The sequence below is a fragment of the Molothrus aeneus genome, chromosome 5 (assembly GCF_037042795.1).
Source record: "Molothrus aeneus isolate 106 chromosome 5, BPBGC_Maene_1.0, whole genome shotgun sequence".
Taxonomy (NCBI): Eukaryota; Metazoa; Chordata; class Aves; order Passeriformes; family Icteridae; genus Molothrus; species Molothrus aeneus.
In genome coordinates, this window is record NC_089650.1 from 30,667,719 (window position 1) to 30,691,799 (window position 24,081).

The window sequence follows — 24,081 nt, forward strand, 5'->3', positions numbered from 1 at the left end:
CCCGCCGGTCCTCCCCGCCCCGCGGCGCTGCGGAGCTCCCGCCCTCGCCCCTCTCTCTTCCTCCGCCGGCAGCTGCGGCATTCCCGGGGCGGCGGAACCGGCAGCGATCGGTCCCCCGCGCACGGCCCGGGTTGCTGCGATCTCCGCGGTCCCTGGTCTTTGCCCGAGGCGAGCGCGGTGAGGCGGGGGCCGCTCGCCAGGCCCAGCTTCCCAGCGCAGCGATGCCGGCAGCCCGCGCTGGGCCGCGCCGGGCCGCCCTGCGCCCGCAGCATCGCGGCGGCCCGTGTGCGATGAGCCGCCCACCCTTCGGCACCTTCTCCGCCCCGCTCGCCTCCTCCTCCCACGGAGCCACCCTCCTCCTCCGCCCCCTCTCTCTGCCAGCCTCCTCCCCGCCCTTCCCCGCACTCCACGCCGGTGCTGGAGCCGCGCGTCACTCGGGCTCCAGCCCCGCTGCAGACATGGCGACACTGACAGCGGTCCAGCCGCTCACGCTGGACAGAGGTAAGCGCGGTTGCTGCCGCTCCTCGGCCGCGCCTCCCCGGCCGCCCTGCCCGGGGGCCACCACGGCGAGCGCCGGCTCTGCCCCCGCAGCTCCAGCGCGGCAGCGCTCCGGCTCCGCAGTGCCCGGGGCCGGCGGTGGCGGCGGGCAGCGGGGACGCGCCTCCCCGCGGGGCTCAGGCGGGCTGCGGGAGAAGGTCTGAAACGGAGGAGATAAAACTTTGTGCGGGCAGGGGCCGGCATGGGGCAGGTACCCCGCCGCCGGCAGCGCGGCGGTGCCGCAAGCGCAGGACGCGGCTCCGCGGTCAGCGCTCCGCTCCTCGGCGCTCCTCGGTGCCGCTCCGCCGTCGCCGCCCTGCGGGGCTCCCCCGTGGGCGCTCCGCGCCGAGGCCCCGCGTCGCCGCCCCCGCTGGTGGCTCGGCTGGGGATGCTCGGTGGCGGGGCAGCGCCGCTCCGGCTGTGGGTCGGGAGCCGGAGCCTCTCGACGAGAGCGGCGTTTGCCGGCAAAATGCGGCTTTTTGGGGGCTTGCGCGGGGGTGTGCGGGGAAGGCATCCTTGACTGCAACTTGTCCGTTCGCATGTAGAAGAGCGGTTCTGCGTATCCCCGTAGACAGCTGCTCGGTCCGGCAGGGAGAACGTGGTGTTCGGGTAGACCTGAGGCTATGTCAGCAGTACCCTTATACAGATAGCGTAAGAGGGTGCTAAAATATTGAAGTTTATACTTAAAGTTTGCCTTCAGGCTGTAAAAATTGAACCTCGTTCCCTTGCTGTGCAGTTGTTCCCGTAACACGGTTCACCAGAAACCTCATTCGATTTCTGTGGGTTACAAGGGAGAGCAACTTTGCTCCTACCGCTCCCAGCACGGCATTCTGAATTGCCGAGGTGTCCTCCTTCTTCACTTGCATCCAGAGGCTCCAAGAGGCTCCTAGTCCCTATGAGTCTTGTACTCTTGAAAGAATATTTGAGGCCAGTGCCTTGCTGTTTTAAATGTTAGGGTTTTTTTTCCAGAGGATTAAGATGTATTGTTGAAGTAAGATGGAGATTTTTTTTTCTGTGAGTCCTATGCAAATGAATCCTATGCAGACTCAGTTTCAGAATTGTAAAGGACAGGTAGGCCCCTTTACTAGAACCTGATTGAGAGCAAAACAGCCCACAAAGTACTCCAAATACAGTTTGCTGGGCTTAGATTCCAGCATTAGTAGAAAGGGAGAAGCTAAAGTTATTTTTACTGAAATAGCAAAGTGTTAGCCTGCACTTTAAATTAAACTGCTCAGAAATCCACTGTGTAATCTACAGTTTCACCCTAATACTGTTTTCAGTAAGCAGGACAAATCTACTTTCTGGCAAAGGGTTGAACAGATGGCAATCCATTAGCAAACCTGACTTTTCAAAGGAAATACTACTATTTCAGAATTATGCATCCCTTTTTGCAAAACTATGCTTTACAAATTCAACAATACACAAAAATGCAAATTAGTCCTAATTTAAATATAAACATCTGTTGTCTGTGTCCAGGATATGCCTAACCATTTGGCAGGTATGCCAGTGTTACAGTCTTCCTGGTTGTCAGCCACAGCTGGTATTAGTGTGAGTGAGATAAAATCTCAGAATGATAGGATGTGATGTGCAAAACAGAAACACAGGCAAGAGGAAATAGATTTAAATAGTGTGCCTGGCCTGCAGAAGGCCATTTCGTCGGAGGGATACACTTCATCGCTTGTAACATGCTGCTGCATCAACTGTAGAGGATGGGCTGAAGCAACTCCAGAGGCAACTAGACCATACCAGTGCTTCCAAATATTTCCTCCGTAGTCTTCCTTTCACAGTCATGAGAGAGGGGAAGTTCTGCATGGTAAGATTTTTCTAGATTCCTGTTACTTTGGTTAAAGCAGATGAGCCATGTTTACTGTCACTATGCCTTGCACTTCTCTGCTGTGATCTAGGCATAGCCCTTAAAAGTCTTCTACCCTCCTATCAATTTCACCATGTCCCACAGGGAGTTCAGCACAGCAAGAAAATAGGGAGTGTTTCAGGAGAGGTGATATTTGTTAGTCTTGTGCTTCTGAGGGAATTGCTGCTTGATCTCTGTCCAGGAAGTGTTCTGCATTCCCCCTTGCTATGAGTCACTGACACTGGTAAAACATCATAAGGATATATAAATTAGAAATCTGAATTACACTCTGATGTGGTCTCCTCCTGGACAAAATATATTGACTGTATTCTAATACATAGATGGGAGCTTTCTTAAAGCCTGACATAAATGGCATTTGAAACCTGTATGGTAAAATGAATTACCATTTAAAGGTGAAGGGCATGGTGTGTGTGAATGATTGAAAGCCAATTATATTCTGGAAGATTACTTCAGTCCAAAGCACAGGAATTAATTTCCTTAATTCCTATCATCATGTGCTTTTCTACCTGCAAAAATGTGTGCAAGTTCCATTAGGGCTCTTTAATATGTAGAACAAGTTCACAAAATAATGGAAATTTTAATCACTTAGAATTTAATCTCTAAGGCCTTTGCCTGACCTTTGCGTGGTGCTCTTTTGGGAGGAGGGGAAGAAATCAGCAACTGTTTCAGGAGGGAAACCTAGGGCATTGTAGTGAGGAATGGTACCACTTAGGGGAAGGTGGCCCCAGCATTTGGGAGCTTTGGGAGAGGAAACTGCCTGCTGGGTGTCTTCCAACAGCCAAGTGAGTCGTTGTCTCTTGGAGAAAGTGCTCCCTTCCTGCCTTTATTGCAAATATCTTACACCCCAGGTCTCCCTTGCATGCTGCCTTCTGTTGCCTTGCTCTTCTCAAAGCCCTGGTGCAGTTAACTCCATTGCTCTGTGTGTTGTCCTTAATCTTAATCCATTTTCACTGTTCAGCAACCCAATTTCCTGCTCTAACCCTGGGTTTTGCTGTCCAGTGACTCTCAGCACCTCACCAGCCTGACACTGTCTCAAGTGCTGCATACAGATCCAGCAACAATGTTCTGCTTGTCTCCAAGTGCAATGTCATCTTCCCCAGCCAGTTTAGCCTCCTCATGGTTATAGGAAGACCTCCTGTGAGTTCCTGCGTGCTGCAGGTACACGTTCTAAGCAATGAGGAATTAAAGCAAGCCTGTTGTGGATGGGTTCACTTAGACTATTTTAGCACAGCCTGATGAAAGCATTTTCTAGAAGTACCATTGCCCTCTTGGAAATATGTTAGAAGGGAATAGATTTCTGTGTTTCCCTTGGCACACATTTAAGAAGTGGTCATAAGGAAGGCTGCAAATGGAAGGAGGCATCTTTCTAGCTATGCATTATAGATGTTCCTCTCTATCTGAACTTTTTTATTTGACTAAATGTCTGACATATTTTTCATAAACCTTAATTCAAATTTTGCTTGTATTCTTCCTTACAAGATGAAAATCTGCTTTAAAAGATAACTCACCAAACTGCTCAGTTTTTCTCGAACTGCTGCAAAATCTGTCCCAGTTCCTCTGAATAGGATCATGAAAATGACAGCTTTAAAAGGGTGCATTCTTGTTTTTGAAAATACACGACTACCCTATACAAAGACCACCTCCTGATCAAGAACAAGGAAATATCTTTTCATATGAAGGGGGACATTTAACTGCCTTTTTTTAATAATTCATATCCTTCTATGTTTTTCCCTAAATAGTTACTATTCATGTCACTGATGGTTTCACTTCTTAATATGACTGAGGGTAAAAGAAGAAATTTGAGTAGACTGAATACAGAGTGCTGGTACCTTAATCCCTGTGAAGTTTCATAGCAAGGTCATAGCTATTGGCTATTGAGTAGCAAATTTCTCTTGATTTCAAATACATCGTTGGAAATGGAAAGATTTCTTGGTTTTGGCTGTAATGCATAACTGAGTTCCGTTTCTTTTTATGAATTCAAGCAGATACTTTTCCAGTGGAGTGGGTGTCCCAAAAGTTCCTGAAAATCCATTATAAAGCACCATGTTCAGTGACAAGAAATAAGAATATGAATGAGCTTGGAATTGTCATCAGCTGTTAGACAAATTACAGATGTGGTAGTAGATGGCACCTGGCCATTAATGTACATAGGTCCTTGCTAGAGTACTCCTCCTTCCTTTCTCTTCATCTCTTCTTGTCATTTTTCTTCCCACTACATCCTCATAGCCTACATAATTGGGGATTTCTTCCCCATCTGTGCCCATATAGAACAGAAATTGTATCCAACATAAGTTGCATCAGGCTGTGCATATATTATTATAATGTATATTATCTTGGAAAAAAGATAAAACATACTCATCAGGAAGAGAAAATCAGGTTCATCAAGTGTGAAATAAAGTCCTTGACAGGGGAGCAGCATAAAGCCAGATCTCTTTTGCACAGGGTGAAGCCATGTGGAGCAGTGCTAAGTGATGTGCTGTTCCCTGCCTGGCTGCCTGTCTGTCATGGGAATGTCTTCTCTTGCTCGTCAGCCTAGCATGCTAAAATTGAAAAATCCTTCTGCAAGTGCCACACACTTCAAGTCTAACATTTCTCCTCTTGATGTGCCAACTGAGGACATTTAAATAACCAAATTCATTCTTCCAGGAAAAAAAAAGTCTATTGTTTATAGGGACTGAAAAAAAAGTGACAACTCTAGTTTCAGGCTAAAATGCTTAGGTTTTTTTACATCAATGTTACCATTTATTTGATTTTTTTAAAATCCATTTTTCTGAAAGGATGGATTAAGGTAAGTGAATTGAGACAGTGGTTTGTGGGTGTTGACTGGGACACTTTATGAGAATCTGTACAGTTAAAGCATTGGATAGTTAGGTGTATAGTTCAGCTGTGCCACCTGGAGCTCTAGAGCTGAGTGGAAGCAAATACCCTCTGTTATGTCATGGAAACAAATACATGTCACCTCTGATGTTCACGAGTGGTGTAAAAATACATGGGTTTAAAATGTAATACACATGTGGAGCTTAAATGTCTCTGTAGAGTCCTCATCTGAAGAGGTGCTGGGGCACATGGGAGCTCTTTGCAAGGTGAGATATGCCTGAGGCACTGGGCATCCACAGGAGCACATCTTTTAGGCTGGACTTCCCCTTGTAGGTAGGGCCTTGTCCTTCATCCCAGAGTGATGCACAGTGACATGGGAACTGGGAGCTGCACCTGTACGCAGGGGGATGGAAACATCTGCTAGAGAACTCATGGCAGCTTTTAACATTAAGTCACCTTTGTGAATTGTAGAAGGGGAGAAAACCCTAAATTCTCAGTCATGTTTCCTTCAGAAACACCTAACCGATAAGAAGGCAGAATCTGCAGAAGATGGATGTGCTGTCAGGACACGTTTGTGAGGCACCTTCAAAACCGATGGCACTGCAGGGACCTTGAATTCTTCCTGCTCTCCCCAGATGAAAATGTTCTTTGGACATGGTAGCAGTGAATGAATAATTTTAGCCCATCTGAATTTATCCTCCATAGAGAAAAATGGTACGGTGGACTCTTGTGTATCCTGCTTTTGACCCCTCTAAGAGCACCTGCTATGACAAGAACCTGCAGAATTCACCATTTGCAACAGGCTGCAAGAGTATTAGTGGTTAGAAGGCATGAGGGATACTATTTTCTATGTTGCAAATGTATATTCTCTATTTACAGATAATGTTGAAAAAGAGAATTTATTTTCTAGATAACATCCCTGTGCTAGGTCATACACACTGATGTCTGAGAGACATTTTTATAACTTCAGAAAAATGTATTAATCTTTTGATGTAGTTGTAAATAAACAATTTTCTTAATTCCATCCTATTGCTTGAATTGAACTTCTCTGGTGATGTTACCAAAAAGAAAGCTTTTGAAAAATGTAACAGGTGAAGTCATCAGCTTTTTGTGGAGGATTATTTATCCTTTGAGTTTGCAGTTTCAGGATCTGTACATTCCCATTTCTCCTTAACATAGAGGACCCTCATGCAAGTGCAAAATATATAAGTAAAAGTTTTTGTCTGACCTGTGTTATTTGGATACAAAATACTGTTCTTGAAGTTAATGCAATAGAATTTGAAATATGAATTAAGTAAAATTATTAATTCCAGTTACTTGTTAGAAGCACAAATAATGAGAAAGAAGGATTGAAGAGGAAACCAAGCTAGGTCAGATAGTGTTTTGAAGCACATAACTCTAAATTTCTGAGTCTGCCTTCCATCACATGGAAGGCAGACAAACAAAATACTTGTTCTACATTTTTTCATTTTTAAAAGTAATATTTACTAATGTGCTATGAATTACATGAAGAAAAACAAAAATAAATCATAAAAATATTAATTATACATGTATGTGTAAATTCAGGCGTTTTCAAAGTTAATCTCAGTCAGCTTAATCTTCTTTTGTGACATTTGCTGAAGAGTCAGCCTCTGAATGAGAAACTTTGAACTGTTAATTCTCTATTCAGATGAGAAGATTTGATTGATAATTTTTACATATACACACATTTACATATAATAAAAATGTCTTCCTGAGTGTAGAAACCACAAGCATGGATCTTAGAGATGTTAAATAAAGAGGGAGGTGTATGTATATATTTGAGAACTTGTTTTACCAGGGTCCAAAAGGGAGTGGTTAAATAAACCTCAAATTTCTCAAATGCAACTTAGCTAAGATACCAGGAAATGCACACAGCTTCTCATAATGTGTTGTTACCCTACTGCTACTTTACTAATAATTGTAAGAAAAAAGAGATTAAAAAATCTTGATTAAAAAAAAGAGATAAAAAAATCTTTATTAGAATACCATCTCTCAAGAAGAGATCAGAGGATGATTGTTCTTTATTTTTTAAAAGATGGAACAATGAAGTATCCATGAATACACAGAGCATCAAAGCATTGATTTTGTTTCTGTTCAAACGGGAATAATTGTAGAAGAAAGAGTTTTCTGAAAATAGGCTCTTAATTTATTTCTCCTGAGCCAAAATTACATTTTACTAGTTCTTTTTGATAAAAGCTCATGTTTAATCACTAATCCTTCGCATCCACTAACTCTTTAATTTTTCTATTTCAAGCATATCTCCTGAAAAACTAAATCTCCTAGACCTTAAGGAATCAATTCCTCTACAATCAGTTGAGCATTAGGGAAGAATGTACTTGAAACAGATTAGGTGGATAACTGTGGCCATCAGCAGCAATCCTAGCCCTCAGAAATGGGTATATCATCTTCTCTTCTCTTTTCAATAGACTTGGCAACTGTGTTTTTGTGAAACAGTACTTAGTGAATCAGCACAGTCGAAAAAGATAGTATAGCTGTTCTTTGTTACACAGAGACAGACCGGAGAAACTTGAGAGGGCGTGGTGGCTTTCAAATCTATGAAGCAGTCATTGGTAAAATGGGTGGTTATGTGTCTGATCTCCTCTGTAGCCTGACAGTCTTGTAACGTGATAGTAATAGCTATGGAGTTCCTAGATAGCACCTTTTGCATCCTACTGTAGAATTAGATGTGCCCCTCCTATCTTAGGTAGATACCTTGGAAAATCAAGCTGGAACCTGAGAGGAGTTCTGGTACTCCTGTTTCAATTCTTGGGATCATTCAACATGTAGGACACCAAGCAACAGAACTGCAAAGGTGACAGTAAGCTCTCTGTTTCACATGGGTTTTCTGTTTCAAGGTTTTGTTTGTAAATTGCTGCAGCAGTCTAACGGTCAGAGCTTTCTTCGAAGATCATATTTGTTTCAAAGTTGAAAGCTAACAGTGATCAGTTGTTGAAATCTGCCAGCAGTGAATCTGTACTGCCTCTTTTTGCAGGGGTTTATTAACAAAGGATTTTATTTATATCACTTTCTTCTTGCTGTTACCAGTTTTCACCTACACATTTAGAAAGAACTGGGTTTTTTTCCTTTCTTGAGAAATTACTAGGATGTAACCAAGTACCAGAGAGATTCAATCTGCAAAAAGCAATATCATTAAATCCACTAAAATTTAAGACCGAATATTAACTCTCTTCTCATTACCTAAACCTATAACTAAAGTGTTAAACGTGTGTGTAATTATTGTGTTGCATCCATTGTTTTGCACAAATTACATATTTTCACTATTGTCTCATTAGACTCTCATACCATGTAGAAAAATAGAAGATAAAATTCTGATTCCAGACTTCAAGTGACAATTTGTATTGTCACTATGTACACTTGCCAGTAGCCCACAGCCATCTTTCTCATCTTTCTGGTAATCACATGAAGAGATTTAAGGCTAAGATTAGCTGGAGAGATAAGAACTGAGGGGAGGCAGCAGGAGACTCTAGTAATGACATACGAGCAGGGAAAAAGTGAGAGTTACTGCTTTGGCTCAAACACAGTGCCTGTTGTGAAGGAGAATTAGCATCCCTAGGTTAACCCTACCTCCCTTTGTGAGACACCTGTTGGGTCCTTTTTTTTCCTCTTCCTGTCTCTTCCCTGCCAACAGAAATCTCTGTGATGCCAACTAAAAACACACACTGGAAGTAGAAGTGTGGGAAAGGCACAAGGTTGCCCATATGCCAATAGTTTTGTTTCGTGATGCTCATGCAGTTTGTATAAATACTTAATTTTGCTTAGGCAGGGGACCAAGAGAATGGATTTTAGATAAGAGGAAAGTATCTTCTTTTTTCCTTCTGTTTTTCTTTGTTCAGGCTAGCTTATTCATTGTAATAATTTCTGTTTTCTGCTTCTAGCTTAGTCAAATTTTCAATTCCTTCACTGATTTGAACTTTTTCCCTCTATATACTTGAGGTTTAAAACACTAAAATAAATATTATGTTCAAGTCCTCAGGTTATGTTAATGTATCAACCCTTTATTTTCTTCTAATCTGGGATCAGAACCTCTAAAGTGTTTACATTTGCTGTTCCAGCCAAGTGTCCAGGGTGCTTTTGTATAGTGTTTAAAGGAGCTTCATGCCAGCATTCTGAGTGGTGTCTGCCAATGCAGATCTGATCCTACAAGATCAAGTGATGTGATCAAAAGAAGAAGAGAGGCTGGTGATGTTATCAAGGCATCACTTTACCTGATGTTTATTGCTACAGAAGGCAGCAGGCAGTTTCCTTGCTTTCACATAGTTCAGCTTGTAGGAACTTAATGAATTTAGCCTGGGTGTATTCATCATACTGACTTTCTCAGTAAGTTATAGTTTTCCTTAAAAGGATCTTTTTTTGTTATTTCACAGTTTCAAAAAGTCAGAGAGAACATAATTTACCATGTCCTGTGTAGGTAAATAACTGCCTTAAACACCTGTGATCTCTATTTTTTAAATAAATGCTTAAAGAAGGATTGAGAATTTAAATAACACAAAGTGGGAAAATACAGAATACCCTGCTTCCTGCAAGAAACAAGTGTTAAATAATAAAGGCTTGTATATTCCTTATATAAATAATATATTCTTACTTGAATACAAAATAAACTTTAAGAAAAACTGTTGTCTTTTTGTAACATATTTGTAGCCAACCGTACCTAGTCAAAAAAGAAAGGATCAAAATCATCTCTCCAACTGTTTTGTTCTTTAGTGAGTGGCTAACTATAAATCACAGTTATGATCACAAAGAGCAGGTATGATGAGACATTATGAAGTCAAAACTACATACGAAGGGAAGAGATTTTACCTTTTAAAAAAAAGTACTCTTACCTTCCTTTCCCTCTTCTCTACAGCTAATTTAGGGGAAAAAAATCACAAGATTTTGTTATAAGTACTGCCTTAGAAAATACCATAGTTTTCAATGCTCTTCTGTTCTTTGCTTTCAGCTTTATGTTTTGATCTTTTCTCTTAAAGGATAATTTGGTATCTTGTTTTTACACTGATGCTATGTTCAATGTCTTCTATACAATGCAGTGGGTGTTGTCAAATGTAAAGGGTTTTTGTAGCTGTAATTTCATCTTTCTCACAGATGGCAAAATCTTCTGGTGAAAATTTTCAAACTCATATTTATGCACCTCCTCATCCTGATTGCTTTAGAAATTGCAATGAAGCTAATAATTTGGAAGAAGAAAAATTATATCAGTGTTTAAAAATTATTAGGCTTTAAGGTTCATTTTAAATGCTCATCTTTGAAAATTCTAATTGCATTATTGCTCTTCAGGCCTTGAATTAAGCCAGTGAAACTCATCTTATTGAAATTATCCTGAATTATCTGTTAATTTTTGCTTTACTGTTCTATGATTCATTATTATTTATCTAAAAATCAGCACTGGAAATGTGACGATGCCATGACCTTTCTCTAAGTAGCTGTTGAACTCTTAATAGTTCTAGGTACTCTACAGGTCAATCTCACAAATGCACAAGCAAATCAAATCTGAAATTGCTGGCAAAGATGCTCCCGTGACTTACATTAGTCATGTGAAGGCTTCAAGGAAAAAATTTGACTTGTTCTATGTACAGTAATGAATGTGCTGTGAAGATTGACCAAAGTAAAGCAAATACAGTTCCCAAAGTTGGCTTTCATTCTTGGTTAAGGCTACAAAAGGAGGACATGAACAGAAGTCACCTAGTCAAAATTAGTAGAGTAAGAAGCAGGGCAAGATTTCTTAAGACGTTGTAGACATTGTAAGGTTCAGAGAACACAGAGAGCATATTTTTTCATTTAAGGGAACCTTTTGAATGTTGTATTTGAATGAGCTAAGCAGAGTATGCAGGAGCACTTTGCCTGAAATGCCATCATTTCAGTGTTTGCCCAAACCAGCTAAAGTGACTGAAGTATCTGAAAGCTTTCACTGAACAGCTTTCATGGTGTTGAGGATGCTTGATCAGGGGGTCTCAAGACAGTTTGCTGTCCGTGATCGCAGATGGCACTGCTTTCCCTGCAAATAAACTGTGTCCTTTCTATGAGCTGTTTTGCAAAACATCTCAGATGTCTCAGACCAGCCTGTCTTATTCAGGTGTTGCTGCCAAAGCTGCTGGAAAAACTGCTGGAAAAAGTATATACTGGTGTATAACACTGCCCTGGGCTGTGCAACAGTTGCATCAAAGGCTCTGTGTCTGACAAATAGACTGAAGCAGAGAGCCTGCATGCCTCTGGTATGCCTGAGAAGGTAGAGCCAAACAGAATCTGAACACAGCTCAAACATACAGACTAAAACAAAGTTTGATGAGTAGCCAGAGAAAATGGTGACATTGATGGTATGGTGACATGATGATAGTGAGGCACCAGTGCTCCAGGCAATGGAGGAATGTATGTAGAAACTCATGGGGATATGCCATTAATGTTTTTGAGGGCAGTCATCTTACATCAGACAATATCAGACAGACAGACAGACATATACTCAGTTGTAGCTCATGAGTTCCTGATTTTTTCTCATACATTAAGAAGAAAAAAAACCCATAAAATAATCAGTTAGGGCATTTTAAAAAGCTTTAAATCAAAACCACATCGGCCTGCCTTGTAATGACACTTCTGTTGTCAAATGTAACTATTCTGAGGTATGATGTCTCCTGGACCACAGGGAGATAAATTTGCATGAGTCTTTCTCTATATATCTGGACAGTAAGAGTAGGTTTCATCACACTGATGTAGATGTCTGATATGTAGGATGCAGGCATTTACATCTGAGGTAATCATCTAGTCTCCCTTTATAGTCAACAAAGGGGCAAGGCACTCCAGAGTATGATTCATTTCATGTAAAGTAGGTCAGATGAATTGTAGCCTCAAAGTGCCTGTTCTTCCTCGTTGACTGTGACAACATTTGAGGGTGAGTCGCTGAGCTGTCCATGTCTACGTCAAAAGTGCAGCACTGAAACCCTCTCCAGAAGATGATTCATGAGAGCCCTGTATGGTTGCTTTTTGTTATTTTTATTTATCTATTCATAGTAATGTTTAACTGTAGGACTGTAAAGTGACAATGCACTAAACCTGTAACTGCTACCCATATCATCTAAACCAGAGTGTGAAAACACTGGTAGTATTATTCTTGTTTAATCTTGCTTATTCTTATTAATTTGAATAGACCTTACAGATACACACTATGAAGTGTTAAATAATATTGCTGTTTTCTAACAGTTTAGCTCATTGCTCCCTGTACATCAAGTGTAATTTACCATGGTGAAGTACATCTTTACGCTTACTGATTAGCATGAAATTTAGGGCAAGATAAACATATCAATTTAAATGAGAAAAAAGGCTGCTTTTTCCCTCAACATTTCTGAACTCTCCAGATTAGACTAAATAAATATATTAAGTTAATGGAAGGACCTCTGAATTTAGGAGAGCACTGTGCTGATAGAGAGACACAAAAGCAGTGAATGGAAGCATGTTGGACAGTCTGGTATCATAAGAGTAAGATTTGCTGTGTTGTATAAACCAGTGGCTGACAGCAGAACTCTAGTAATACAGAATATTTTCCAGAGATAGACACTGAAATTTTTCCAAAGCTGGTGCTTTAACCATGAAGTTACATAAATACTTTGATACAATGTACTAGGGCCGTTGGCTATGAATTATGAATGAACTTTGCTAATCACCACGAAATTTTGATTTCTGAACCATTGATTACCTGCTGTCATTTGATAGTGTTTGCAGAAGATTGCTAAATATAATAAAGCATCCTGTGTAGGCCTGTGGAATTATGTTAAAAAGTTGACAGAATAGCATTAAGAATTCTGGAATGTATTCTCATGAGCTTTAAGGAATAACAGAACCTGAATGCAAGTATTAGAGGTATGAAAAACTACTGACAATTATAAGGACCTTTTATGTCATGCAAGTTCTTCACCTTCAGCTTGATTAAAGGTCTTCAGGCAGAACAGAACAGAGCTTGCAAATTTCCAGGATTATTATTCTGAAATGCCATGGTGAAGCTAGTGAATATTTTACAGACTTACCCAGTGTACCTGCTGTCAGTTTGCAGCGATGTTTTACCTCAATGAGGAGCCAAAGGCTGGTGTTTGTGCAGCACATTTACTTTTCCTAGTAACCAGCATAGTAATGCAGTGATAGTCCCCAGAATTAAAAGGAATGAGGCGTAGAAAGACCTCAAGAAGATGAGAAACCTGTTCTCTAATACCTTGATAGTACAAGAGGTCACAATATTTTGGCTTTGGGAACAGCCCAAGAACTTAATTCTAGAGTACTTACCAGAGTAAAGAAATGCTATGTTTCTGTATGATTATTGTTTTGACCCAAACTGATATTACATGATATTGCAACTACTATTTAACTGCCTAATATTCTCTTAAGTCAAAGGATAATATATTTATTTTAGAGATTGCAGACCAATTCTCTCATAGACTAGCACAAAAAAGGAAGGTTATATAGACACTTACCTTGGTAGATAATTTTGCAGTATAAGACATGCACATACCTTCTTTTCCAAGAGTCATTCAGGTATTAAATAGGACACATTTAAAATAATTTGCTATATTTTTCTCAATAATTTTCAACCTGACTAAACTGAAACAAATATAAACCCTGCACAAAGTCTACCAGAGTAAAACCTCAGCCTTGACAACTTTCAGAGAATACTAAAGCCTGGTCTACTCAACTTCAGTGGTTATGTGAAAGAGCACGAAGTTCAGACCAGCTAGGATTCATTGTGTGTATTCATAATTTACTTTCAAGTTGTAAAAACTGTATTAGAAAAAGCATTTGCTTTTTTAAATGTCTAGTAAATAAAAGCCATCAGTCTACAGTGCAAGTGAACAAAAGCCAGCAAGTGAAAACCATATATAACAGAACAAAGAGATAACTAAGCCAGATGACCTTTTTTTTCAACTGCACTCAGCTGTATATATATGTATACATGATCTATATAATGTTCCACTTGTATTGCAGTATGGTATCCTGCTACTTCCAGGTTCTAGTGGTTTCTCCAAGGGTTTGTATAGTAATCTTCTGCTTGTGTCCTGCTAGCAGTGCAAGTGGACCATCATTCAAATGAAAATACAGAAAGAACACTTGAAATGAATATTTTTTTTTCTGAGTCATGCTTTCCTTCTGATGAGTGCACTTGATAAAATACATTCCATCCACCCACAGCCCCCTGCCTTCTCTGTGTTCCACTGATAATGTGACCCACCACACTGAAAGAGTATTATTTCCTGAAAGGCAGTAGGCAAGCATGATGATGAGAAAAAAAAAAAGAGGAATGAATGTTAAGCAGAATGGGAGAGAGAGGAATTGTGCATGTGTATGAGAAAACAAAAAAGTGTGCTTAGAATTTGATTTAGTAAGCGGGGGGGGAAATAAGTGCATATTCCTTTTAAGATGTATATATCATAGAACACATAGGAATAATTCTACCTGCATCTTCAGTCAATTCCTACCAATTTGTGAGAGATGAATGGGGGAAATGACAATAACCACATCAGCACAAGTTGCATGTTAATATAATGGAGTTCATATTTTGGAAAATGTGTGAGAGTACACAAAACAATCCTTTTCAAAACTAAGTTTCTTTGCTCAAGAGAGGTCAAAGGAAAGACGCAGAGATAAAAAGTAACTAGTTTTAACATAATTCTAATAATTTTGTAAACGTAAATCTATGTAAGTTCACACATACTCTTTTCATCCATTTGTCCTTTTCACAACTATAGTAGATATTTTTGCCCCGACATCCAGGAGGAATGAAGAGGAGGACTCCATCTAATCAGAAAGCTAATTAATTACTTTATTATACTATATTATTCTATACTGTATTACATTATATTACATTACATCTAAACTGAATCTGCCAAGCATTCCACTGCACTCCACTGCACAGAATCTCATGACTGTCAGCCAACAGTCCCAACACACACACGCGCGCTTGGCCAAGGAAACAAAACACCATCACTTTGGGTAAACAATCTCCATATTGCACTCTACTTTTGCACAAACACAGGCACAGCAAATGAGATAAGAATTATTTTGATCATTCTCTGAGGTTCAGAGTATGTGAATCCCAGAAATATTATTGGGAAGATTGCCTTGCTTTTCTCTGTGAGGAGAAATGTGGCAACACACAACTATGTAAGAAAATGGTATTTAAGAACAAGTCATCGGTGATAGCATTTACAAGCAAAACTAGTTATATTTAAAAGCAAAGATGGATTGAGACAAGAAAATTATCCTAGCAGTATTTGTCAAATATATGACAGTACTCTCTAATTGATTTCAACTGGGGCAGATTCCCTGCTATATGCTTTATTTAATGTAACTTTAAAGTGTTACTCATTTTCAGTCATATCACTTCTTTGAGCACGACTTACTCCAGTTTTAGCTGGAGCTCACCTTGAGAGGACCATCAGGAAGAAGCCTGTGCATCACTTAAGCTCTTGTACACTGCTAAAATTCACTTTATAACCTGTCCTAAAGTTTCCCCTTCAAAGTTATTAATGGAAGGAAATACAGTCTATTTCATGAGGTCATATTTTATACACTCACATTTTTACGTTTTTAGCTGGCTCAAAGTTGTCTGTTTTGCGCAAAGTGTTATATTTTGCCCTTGACAAAGCATCAGCTGATAACCAACAGCTTTGGCCCTAAATATGTGCCTCATTTTCTTCCTGTAATTTATATACTGTTCCCTTTTCTGTGAGCAATATCCCACAAGTCATTGCCAAATTGAGCAAACTATGGGCCTATTGGTGACAAGAGAAAGAAGACTGCTTATTGTTAATGGATAGGTGAATAATAAATCAAAGCAAGAAGTTGGGCATCGGCATTCGTGTATTTTAGCATGCTGAATGAATTTAGAGGTGCGAAAAATCAGAATGCTTTGGGGATATTCTGCTTTATTTACCTCCAGTCACTTCTGAGTCAGAAAGTTAAGTAATCTAGTATTGGCAAATGACAACTTAGTGTCCAGTTTTGCCTATGAGGCTACATAGTCAACACTCATGCTAGATTGTTCAACCAGAAGATGAATTTATCATTTGTATTGTAACACTCATCACTTTAAAAGTGATTAATTATCCTCTAGAGTCTGAGCTATGCCCTAGGGAAATGTTTAGACCTGTACTTAACTCTTTTAGATTGATTAATGTACCTAAAGCTTTTTATGTTTCCTTCCAATCATTACAAATTTCTCATTTAATATAGTTTATTTCAGGACTTTAGAAATGTGGGCTGTTTCCCAAAACTTTCAGGTGTAGTGATGACACTTCAAAACAACTGCAAAATAGCAACCAAGCTGCCATCTCTGGCATTATCTTTTAAGCTATACTTGCTGAGAGGCAAAGACAGTCCAAAACTTACCTGAACTGGACTGGATAAGATCCCAGTCTGATTTAGATTATGTCAATAGCTGTCGTGTATAGCATGAATTACAGAGGCTTTATCTGATCTATTATGGTAGGCTGGTGAAACTTCTTCAGAATAAATCATACAATTACTTTGTGCTGTCTGATATATCAGTTTACACCAACTAGTAGTAATAACTGGGGAGTGTGGATTCAGTACTTAACTAGCTACAAGTCTTGTGTGAAAATTCCAAGGCAAATCATTCAATAGCTTTGTTAAAAATCATTGTAACAACATTGTTATTACTGAGAACATCAAAAATTGTTAGATTTTCATGTTAGGTTTCCAACCTAAATGATTCTGTGATTCCATTATACTTAATGTTTTGTCATTTTTTGCACTCTATTGAAATGGTTCTTGATACAAATGTATTTACTGCTACTTAAATCTTAAAACCATCTTCTTTGATGAATTAGCTCTTATCAGTCATATTCTTCTCTCTAGAATGTAATTTTTTCTTGATTTCCATGGTCTTACTATCCTAGATCTCCTTTTAGCTTTCTGGTCATTACTTCAATAAGTGTTTTAGAGATATTTTGCCTGATACAGCAGTGATCTGTTAACATGGACTGGGTGCCCAGTAGCTCTGAAGCTCTGCCTGGAGCAAAAGCTCAGGTGCAGTTGTTGAATGCAGGGTCAGGTTAGTTTCATCTGAAAGTTTATGAGCTCCAAGACTGCTCTGCCATGCAAGCTACAGCCCACTGGTGATCATCCTCCTGAAAGAAACACTGTGCTTCCTGCCGCGCTTCCTCTCATAATTTGAACTGTCTTTTGGCAGAGGCCTCTAAGAAAGCTTGAGAAGTGTTTAGGTGTTTGTTAACCTGCTAAGGCAGCAGCTACCATGCTGACTAGCTGCCTGCCTCTTTTAATTAAATTGTAAATTTTTCAAGATGTCATCTACTCTTTTCCAGGGAAAAGAGAAATTGATGCAGTGGATAATAATGTTTTTCTTATAAACACAAATTTATTATTATGATTTTTTTTCCTATTGCATCTCGTCCACTCTCATGTGTTTTTTCTATTTCCAGAAGATTTCTCATGTTTTTGTTGCATCAGACATCTGGTCAGCATAGCTCAGTTACAAGCCAAGGATTGTAAGAACTGTTTCAATTAGGATAATCTCCCAGTCACAAACAGTACGATCTTTGTCATCAGAAGGGAGAATTTTATAAGGTTGCTTCTAGACATTGTAGGAATTCTGGAGTTGTGTGGTTGAAGGGAGAAGTGTTTTTTGGGGGTTTTTTTTTCTGCACTTAAAACACAGAATTAAAATGCCTCAAATAGTATTATATCCTTAAATACTATGCATTAATTTCTGCACTGGGATACAGACCTGTGTTTAGCAGAGTGGTGTTACTGGCCAGTAGTGGCTCTGGTGGCTATGCAAAAGACACAAGAAGATGTGCAAATGGCCACAGAGTCAAGATGGCAGCATTGCCAGTTCAACTCTACTGGCAAACTTAGAGGCAAAGCTGGAAGGCAGCCATGAAGTGGTAGAGGAGAAAATCCCCTCTGCTTAAGCTCTGTCATGCTGAAGACTGAGCAGGATGTGTTTTGCTCAGTTCACTCACAACGTAAGACATTGTGTTCCTTGCTTGAGTAGGCTACTCTCCATAACACCAGCCACTATTCCTTATGGCTCTGTGTCCCCAGCCATAAAGGATTGTTGAGCATCTTATAGGTTGATTTGGGCTTTTTTATGAGGTATTTTGGTAATAGCTGTATATATTAGGAACTAGTGTTAAAGAGAAAAAATCTAAGTGATGGTACTGGTACTGTTCAGCTGGACTAGAATCCCACTCACCATTCAATATGGCTTAATCCCTCTAGACTGCTCTTCAGAGACACTTTGTTATTTCTCTTGACAACAGCGAGGTGCTTAAGGAGAAGTCAGGCCACCAAAAACACTGTTTCACATACTTCTCCATATTTTCTTTGGGTCATACTGGTTCTCTGTAGTAGATCAGGTCTTTGGAGACCTAGAAAAGAGGGTTAGATTTACTCTTCTCTAGTAGACTTCCCATTCTTCCAGAGAAGACTTTACCTGCCTCTACAAAACTTTATTAGTTGATATTTAGATTTATAAGAAGAAAAGATCAAATATTTTTTCTTGGGCATCGTCATCCTGAGGGTGCTTACATAAAGACAGCTTCATTTTTTTCAGATTTTCTGAAAACAAACCCTATGTTTCTGCTGTGCCATTTTCTCTTACGCAGAAAGTAAGAAATATTTTAGTTCTAGTACAGATTAGCCACTTTGAATTGTACCTTTGTTCCAAAGATTGTATGCTGCTAAGACTGAACCTCTCTCTGTCTGGTGTACGTGTACGTGCATGGTTTGTCCGTACTTTGGGATTTGGATCTCTCAACAGCAGTGTTTGTTGCCTAGCAAAGTCTGGTATGACACAAGACTAATACAGTATGTGTAGGTAAAGCTGATTTTAAATTTAAAATGACAGTGTGCCCTTTTTAGTCATTTATTAGGCAATGTTTATACTGACCTGTGTGTCTTTTGTTTTCCCTACTCAGATGTTGCAAGAGCAATTGAGTTACTGGAGAAACTGCAGGAATCTGGAGAAGTACCGGTACACAAGCTACAGTCTCTAAAGAAGGTGTTACAGAGTGAGTTTTGTACAGCTATCAGAGAGGTATGAATTTGAGATTTATAGTTATTTCTCAGACTAACATTCCTCGGTACAGAAAAGCATATTTGCCTTTCAGTGCTATTTGTATAAAGGATGATAGATGTGAGATGTGTCTGTAGCTGCCTGCTACTGTGCAGAGCATGGAAGTCACTGAAAAGCACGCACAGAACAATTGCATCAGCAAGACATCAGGGCTGAGGCAATCAGCCTTGCTGAGGAGAAAGGGTGATTAATTAGTACTTTAGTATTCTGCTCTCATTGTTTGAGCATCTGTGGTAGCCTGTACAGCACTGTGCTGGGATATGGGGTCATGCCAGTCTGGGTCAGTGCAAGGTTGAATGCCTCTCCTTTGAGCTCAGGTGTGTGATAGGGAGGTGCTGATAAAATCAGAATGCAGTGACAGCCAAAAGGGGCAAGGCTGAACTTAACTGAGCTGACAGGAATCTTACCTTGGAAATCAGTGGTTGGGTTCCAGTGGGCTTTGCTCCTCATGTCAGAAATTCTTGTCATACTGCTAAGAACTGTGATCATTCCACTACTAACTCTGGTCAGTGCTTTCCTAAGTTCTGCCCAACAGTAGATAGATGAATGAATAGTAATTGTTTTCTTCAAGTCAACCTAGAGAAGATGCACCACAGTTCTACATGCATACAAGCAGTATCTTTAAAGCAGTTAAACAACAAACACTTCTGTTGGAAGTTCATTAGAAAATGAAATACAACATTGTGTCAAATATTTTACCTACTAAACCAGGGAGACTTAATACAACATTGTGTCAGATATTTTACCTACTAAACCAAGGAGACTCAGCCTGCCGAACAGAAGCAGCTCTAAATGTCCTAATGAAGGCAACGTCTTTTTAGAACACCTGTAAGAACTTCTGTTTTAGTTTGTCTGTCTACTGCCTGGAACTAATCATCCATTGATGAAATCAATGGGGAATCTCATGTTCCCTCAATGGTAGCAAAACTGAGCTCCTGATAACTAAGCAACAGGAGCAGATTGATTGAGTGGACTGCTGAGTGGATGAAAGGAAAAAAGAGATGAGCAGACATCAGTTTAATAAGCAAAATGGAACACACACTTTCTTTTATGGAATATATTCTTCAGTGTGAGAATCAGAGAGAGGCTTCCACCTAATTAAATTGCAGTTTTCAAGACTTTTTAAAGGGAACAGTGTTCCCTGACAATAAATAATAAATAGTGTTCCCTGACAATAATAATGGCACTGTGTACCCTCAAAAAAAAAAAAAGCTGACATTCTGACTAGTCATTTCATTTAAGCAAACTAAATGCTTCTTTAAGTAACTACAGAACATAGAAAAGTTGTGGGATTGTTTGGGTTTTCTTCAGATAGCAGAGCCTGGTACTCCAATTGTTAAAGGCAGCTTTGAATCTTTGCAGCATCATCAGTGAAATCTTAAACAAATTTATATTAGTCTCAAGAAAACAGTTTTAGCAGAAGCAAAATTTAAGAACAAGGAAGCTGGCTCAGAAAAATGCTTTCTCAGTTCAATGAACTGAAAGTAGATCTTGACAAAATCATCTCAGTGGTACAAAAGAACTTTACAGAGTATTGTGTAAAGACAATCTGCATGTGACTGGAGCTAGTTGTTACACAAGAATTGAGTGTTTATGAATAAACAGTTCTGCCAACTTCATAAACAAAAAAATGTATTTCTTATTAAGTTTATATATCGTCTTTCTAACATATCACTAGCAGAGAACAAAATTTCTACACCCAAAAAATTTGTACCATTCTCTGATACATGTATAAATCTTCTTTTAGGAAAAAATATTCAAATATAAAAGGCCCAATAATAAATCTTTTCATTTAGGGAGAGTGGGAGGATTGACATATGTACATTGTGAGTACTTAAGGTTGTTCTACATGTGGCTGCTCTTTTCATCTACATTAAGTTCTTGGCAGATATTAAGACTGTAACTCTTTTTTTCTGCCAGTTGAAGAGCTGTTTGAAAACTTAGAAAATAATTGCTTCTATATAAAAAAAGATTATAAAAGCATGGAATATTTTGGTCACATTACATTGTCAGCCATCTCCAAGCACTGCAAGATGGACTGGGAGGGTATCTGAGCTGTGTTGTGTCATTAATCAGGGATGCCCTTCTTGTCTGTCCTTCATGTACACTGGAATTTATTGAACAGCACAGATTTTTTCTGAGTGTGTTTGCGTTTGAGATAGCTAAGGCTGCCCAGAAATTTCTCTACAAATGCTCGATCCAATTGTTTATCTTTTTTACCTTAGTGCAAGATGTGAGAGTGTGGTGACTAGATTTTAATTTTCTTTATTAGCGCCTAAACAGACTTACAGGAGAAAAGTTGTTGACATTACAAGAGAATGCACAGCAGCCAGTTGGAAATAATGAGAAAAGTGGGAGTGAAGCAGACCGGGTGTGAGCTGCAGGTAGGAGTAATCAAAATGGGATGAGGAGAAAGGCTTTGTGTTAGTATGCAAATTCTGAAAGAGGCTGCTTTTTATATATATGCAGATATTCAGATCTGCAGTGTGCTGTGTTCATTCTATAATGCAAGATCTGAGCCTTATTTTCTTTCATCAGAAAATCTAGTAAAAGAGACTAAGGCTGCCTTTGGTAGTCCTATAAACACCATAGTGGAGGAACTTCGTAAAATAAAAATTCTCATTTTCCAGTCCAAGAAATTATGGAAACTTAACTGTCCAGTGAGTTTGATTGTTACAGTAAGTCCCAGAGAAACTCAGCATTGGGCTGAGGGCAGGTGAAAGGATCAAAGATGAAATGCAATATGCACTGTACTAACTAAATGTGTCTTGTCTGTTCTACAAGTAGAACTAACTACAGAAGCAGGAGGTTACTTTCATGACCCATTAACCTTTAAAGGTATGAGATATGATATTAGATGGCATACATTCCAATCTAATGTGTAGGAATCTATCTAATGGCTGCAATTAATTGTATTTATGGGAATTTATTTAGTAAATCAAATTTCAAATCCCTACACTAATATTCCATAGAAATAATTTTTTTTATAGTGACTGAGTGAATGAAATTTAAATAGAAGTACTTCAGCATTTTTCAAGGATGCTGTGTTAGGAAATGGTGATTAATGGTTCTCACTTAGCTAAATATAAGTGCCACCAACTGAAATATTCTGTCTGGCACTAGGCAGGAATATGGATTAGCTCTGAAAATAATGGAAATAATTGAAGTGTATAATGGCCTAAGTATTTCGTTTTCACCTGAATACCCCTAGACCAGAAAACAAGTTAACCAAAATCTGATCATACCAAAAGTCAGTTTAGAAAAAAATTTAATTTTGTTTTACAATTACTTCTTTTAAAAGCTCCCTAGCTACATGAAGATTAATTAGTCTTCTATAGCTTTGTCGTCTGATAAAACTTGCACAAATCTTTTTCATTATACCATTAAGTCCTTTACCCTTCTAAATGTTTTTGCTGTTTATTTAAAGCTGTTGCTATGTTATAGTCATCTGATTTCCAAGAGGTTACTGGAATAAATAAAGTGCTTTGAAAGTGAATGCAATTGAGCTACTGAGAAGTTACATTCATATGCAACATAAAACTAGACAACCTAACTGATAAAGTTACTTTAATTGTTGTAAGTCAGCAAAAAGAAGTTATAAGAACTGTAAGATAAGGTAAATTTCTGGTCTGGCAAGAAACCCTATGGACTTGTGGGCACAGATGATAGAATAAAAAGCTGAGCAAAACATCATGGATCATCAACAAAAAAATGTGACATGCCTTAGCAGCTATGTGAATTTCATTTACTGCTAAAATCTGAAAATTGGTGGTCAAGAATGAGGAGAATAACCGTACAGTTTAATAAACACTTGAATCTCCTGAGCAAAGTTTTCTTTCAGATTGATTCCCTGATTTCCATTTCTGTGTGTTAAATATGTAATATTCAGGTGTATTTAGTTTTTCTCCCAGCTTGCCTTTGCTACTCAATTTTTTATTTCAAGGTTAAAGCTTAAGTTTTACTTTGTGGATATTGTTTGAAATAAGATCTGACTAGGAAATACCTATGGTGAATCAATGCCAAAATGAATCAGATAAAAATGTGGTGTGGCAACCAGACACACAAAAGTAACCATTATTTTATATTGTTATGACTCCCACCAAAATATCACGTCATCACAGAAAAGCAAATCTGTAGGATTCAGTCACTGATGAAGGAGGACAAAGTACTCTAATCTTGTTCATCTTGTATGAAATTAGGCATTGGGAAAGCATGTTGTCTTTGAAAATAGTTTAGTTCCTATGTCAGTAGTTTAAAACTTTTTTAAGCTTGCTATAAAATATAAACAGAGCATCCTGGACATTTAAAGACTTCTCTTGACTTACAGGCATAAAAATGGCAATGGCAGAATACTGTCCCATATTTTTCATGAGCTCCTGATGCTCCCTAGTTACTTTAGAGATATACTTGCACATGCTGTATAGTATTAAAATCATAGTTTCATTATATATTAGGTAGGATAGTTTAATAAGCCTAGTCAGTATTTTGGAATTATTTCCTTTAATTACTAGTTTCATTTCCATGCCTTCGTGATCTGAACGCCCAGAATCCCAGTGCTGCTGATGTGCAATGTTTTTTTATCTGGTCATTTCCTCAAGCTGCCCACACATACTTTCCATTATTAACCCTGATATATGGCTTTGCAAATATTAAGGGACCAGAAGAAGGCTGCTGGGTGGTGAAAACCGAATCTGGTGGTACTATACAGTGATGCCATGTGTGA

General features: G+C 39.1%; 1 protein-coding gene across 2 annotated transcripts in view; it reads left to right on the plus strand.

Moving 5' to 3' along the window:
- The first annotated feature begins 68 nt into the window (after positions 1-68).
- Positions 69-24,081, plus strand: part of LIN7A (lin-7 homolog A, crumbs cell polarity complex component) — a 46,211-nt gene continuing 22,198 nt past the window's right edge. The window contains exons 1-2 of one of the 2 annotated variants that reach the window (XM_066550355.1): positions 69-501; positions 19,201-19,319. In XM_066550355.1, coding sequence (XP_066406452.1) covers positions 222-501; positions 19,201-19,319 — 399 coding nt within the window. In that variant the 5' untranslated portion in view covers positions 69-221. The remainder of the gene's footprint in view (positions 502-19,200; positions 19,320-24,081) is intronic. The other variant, XM_066550354.1, reaches the window with a different exon arrangement.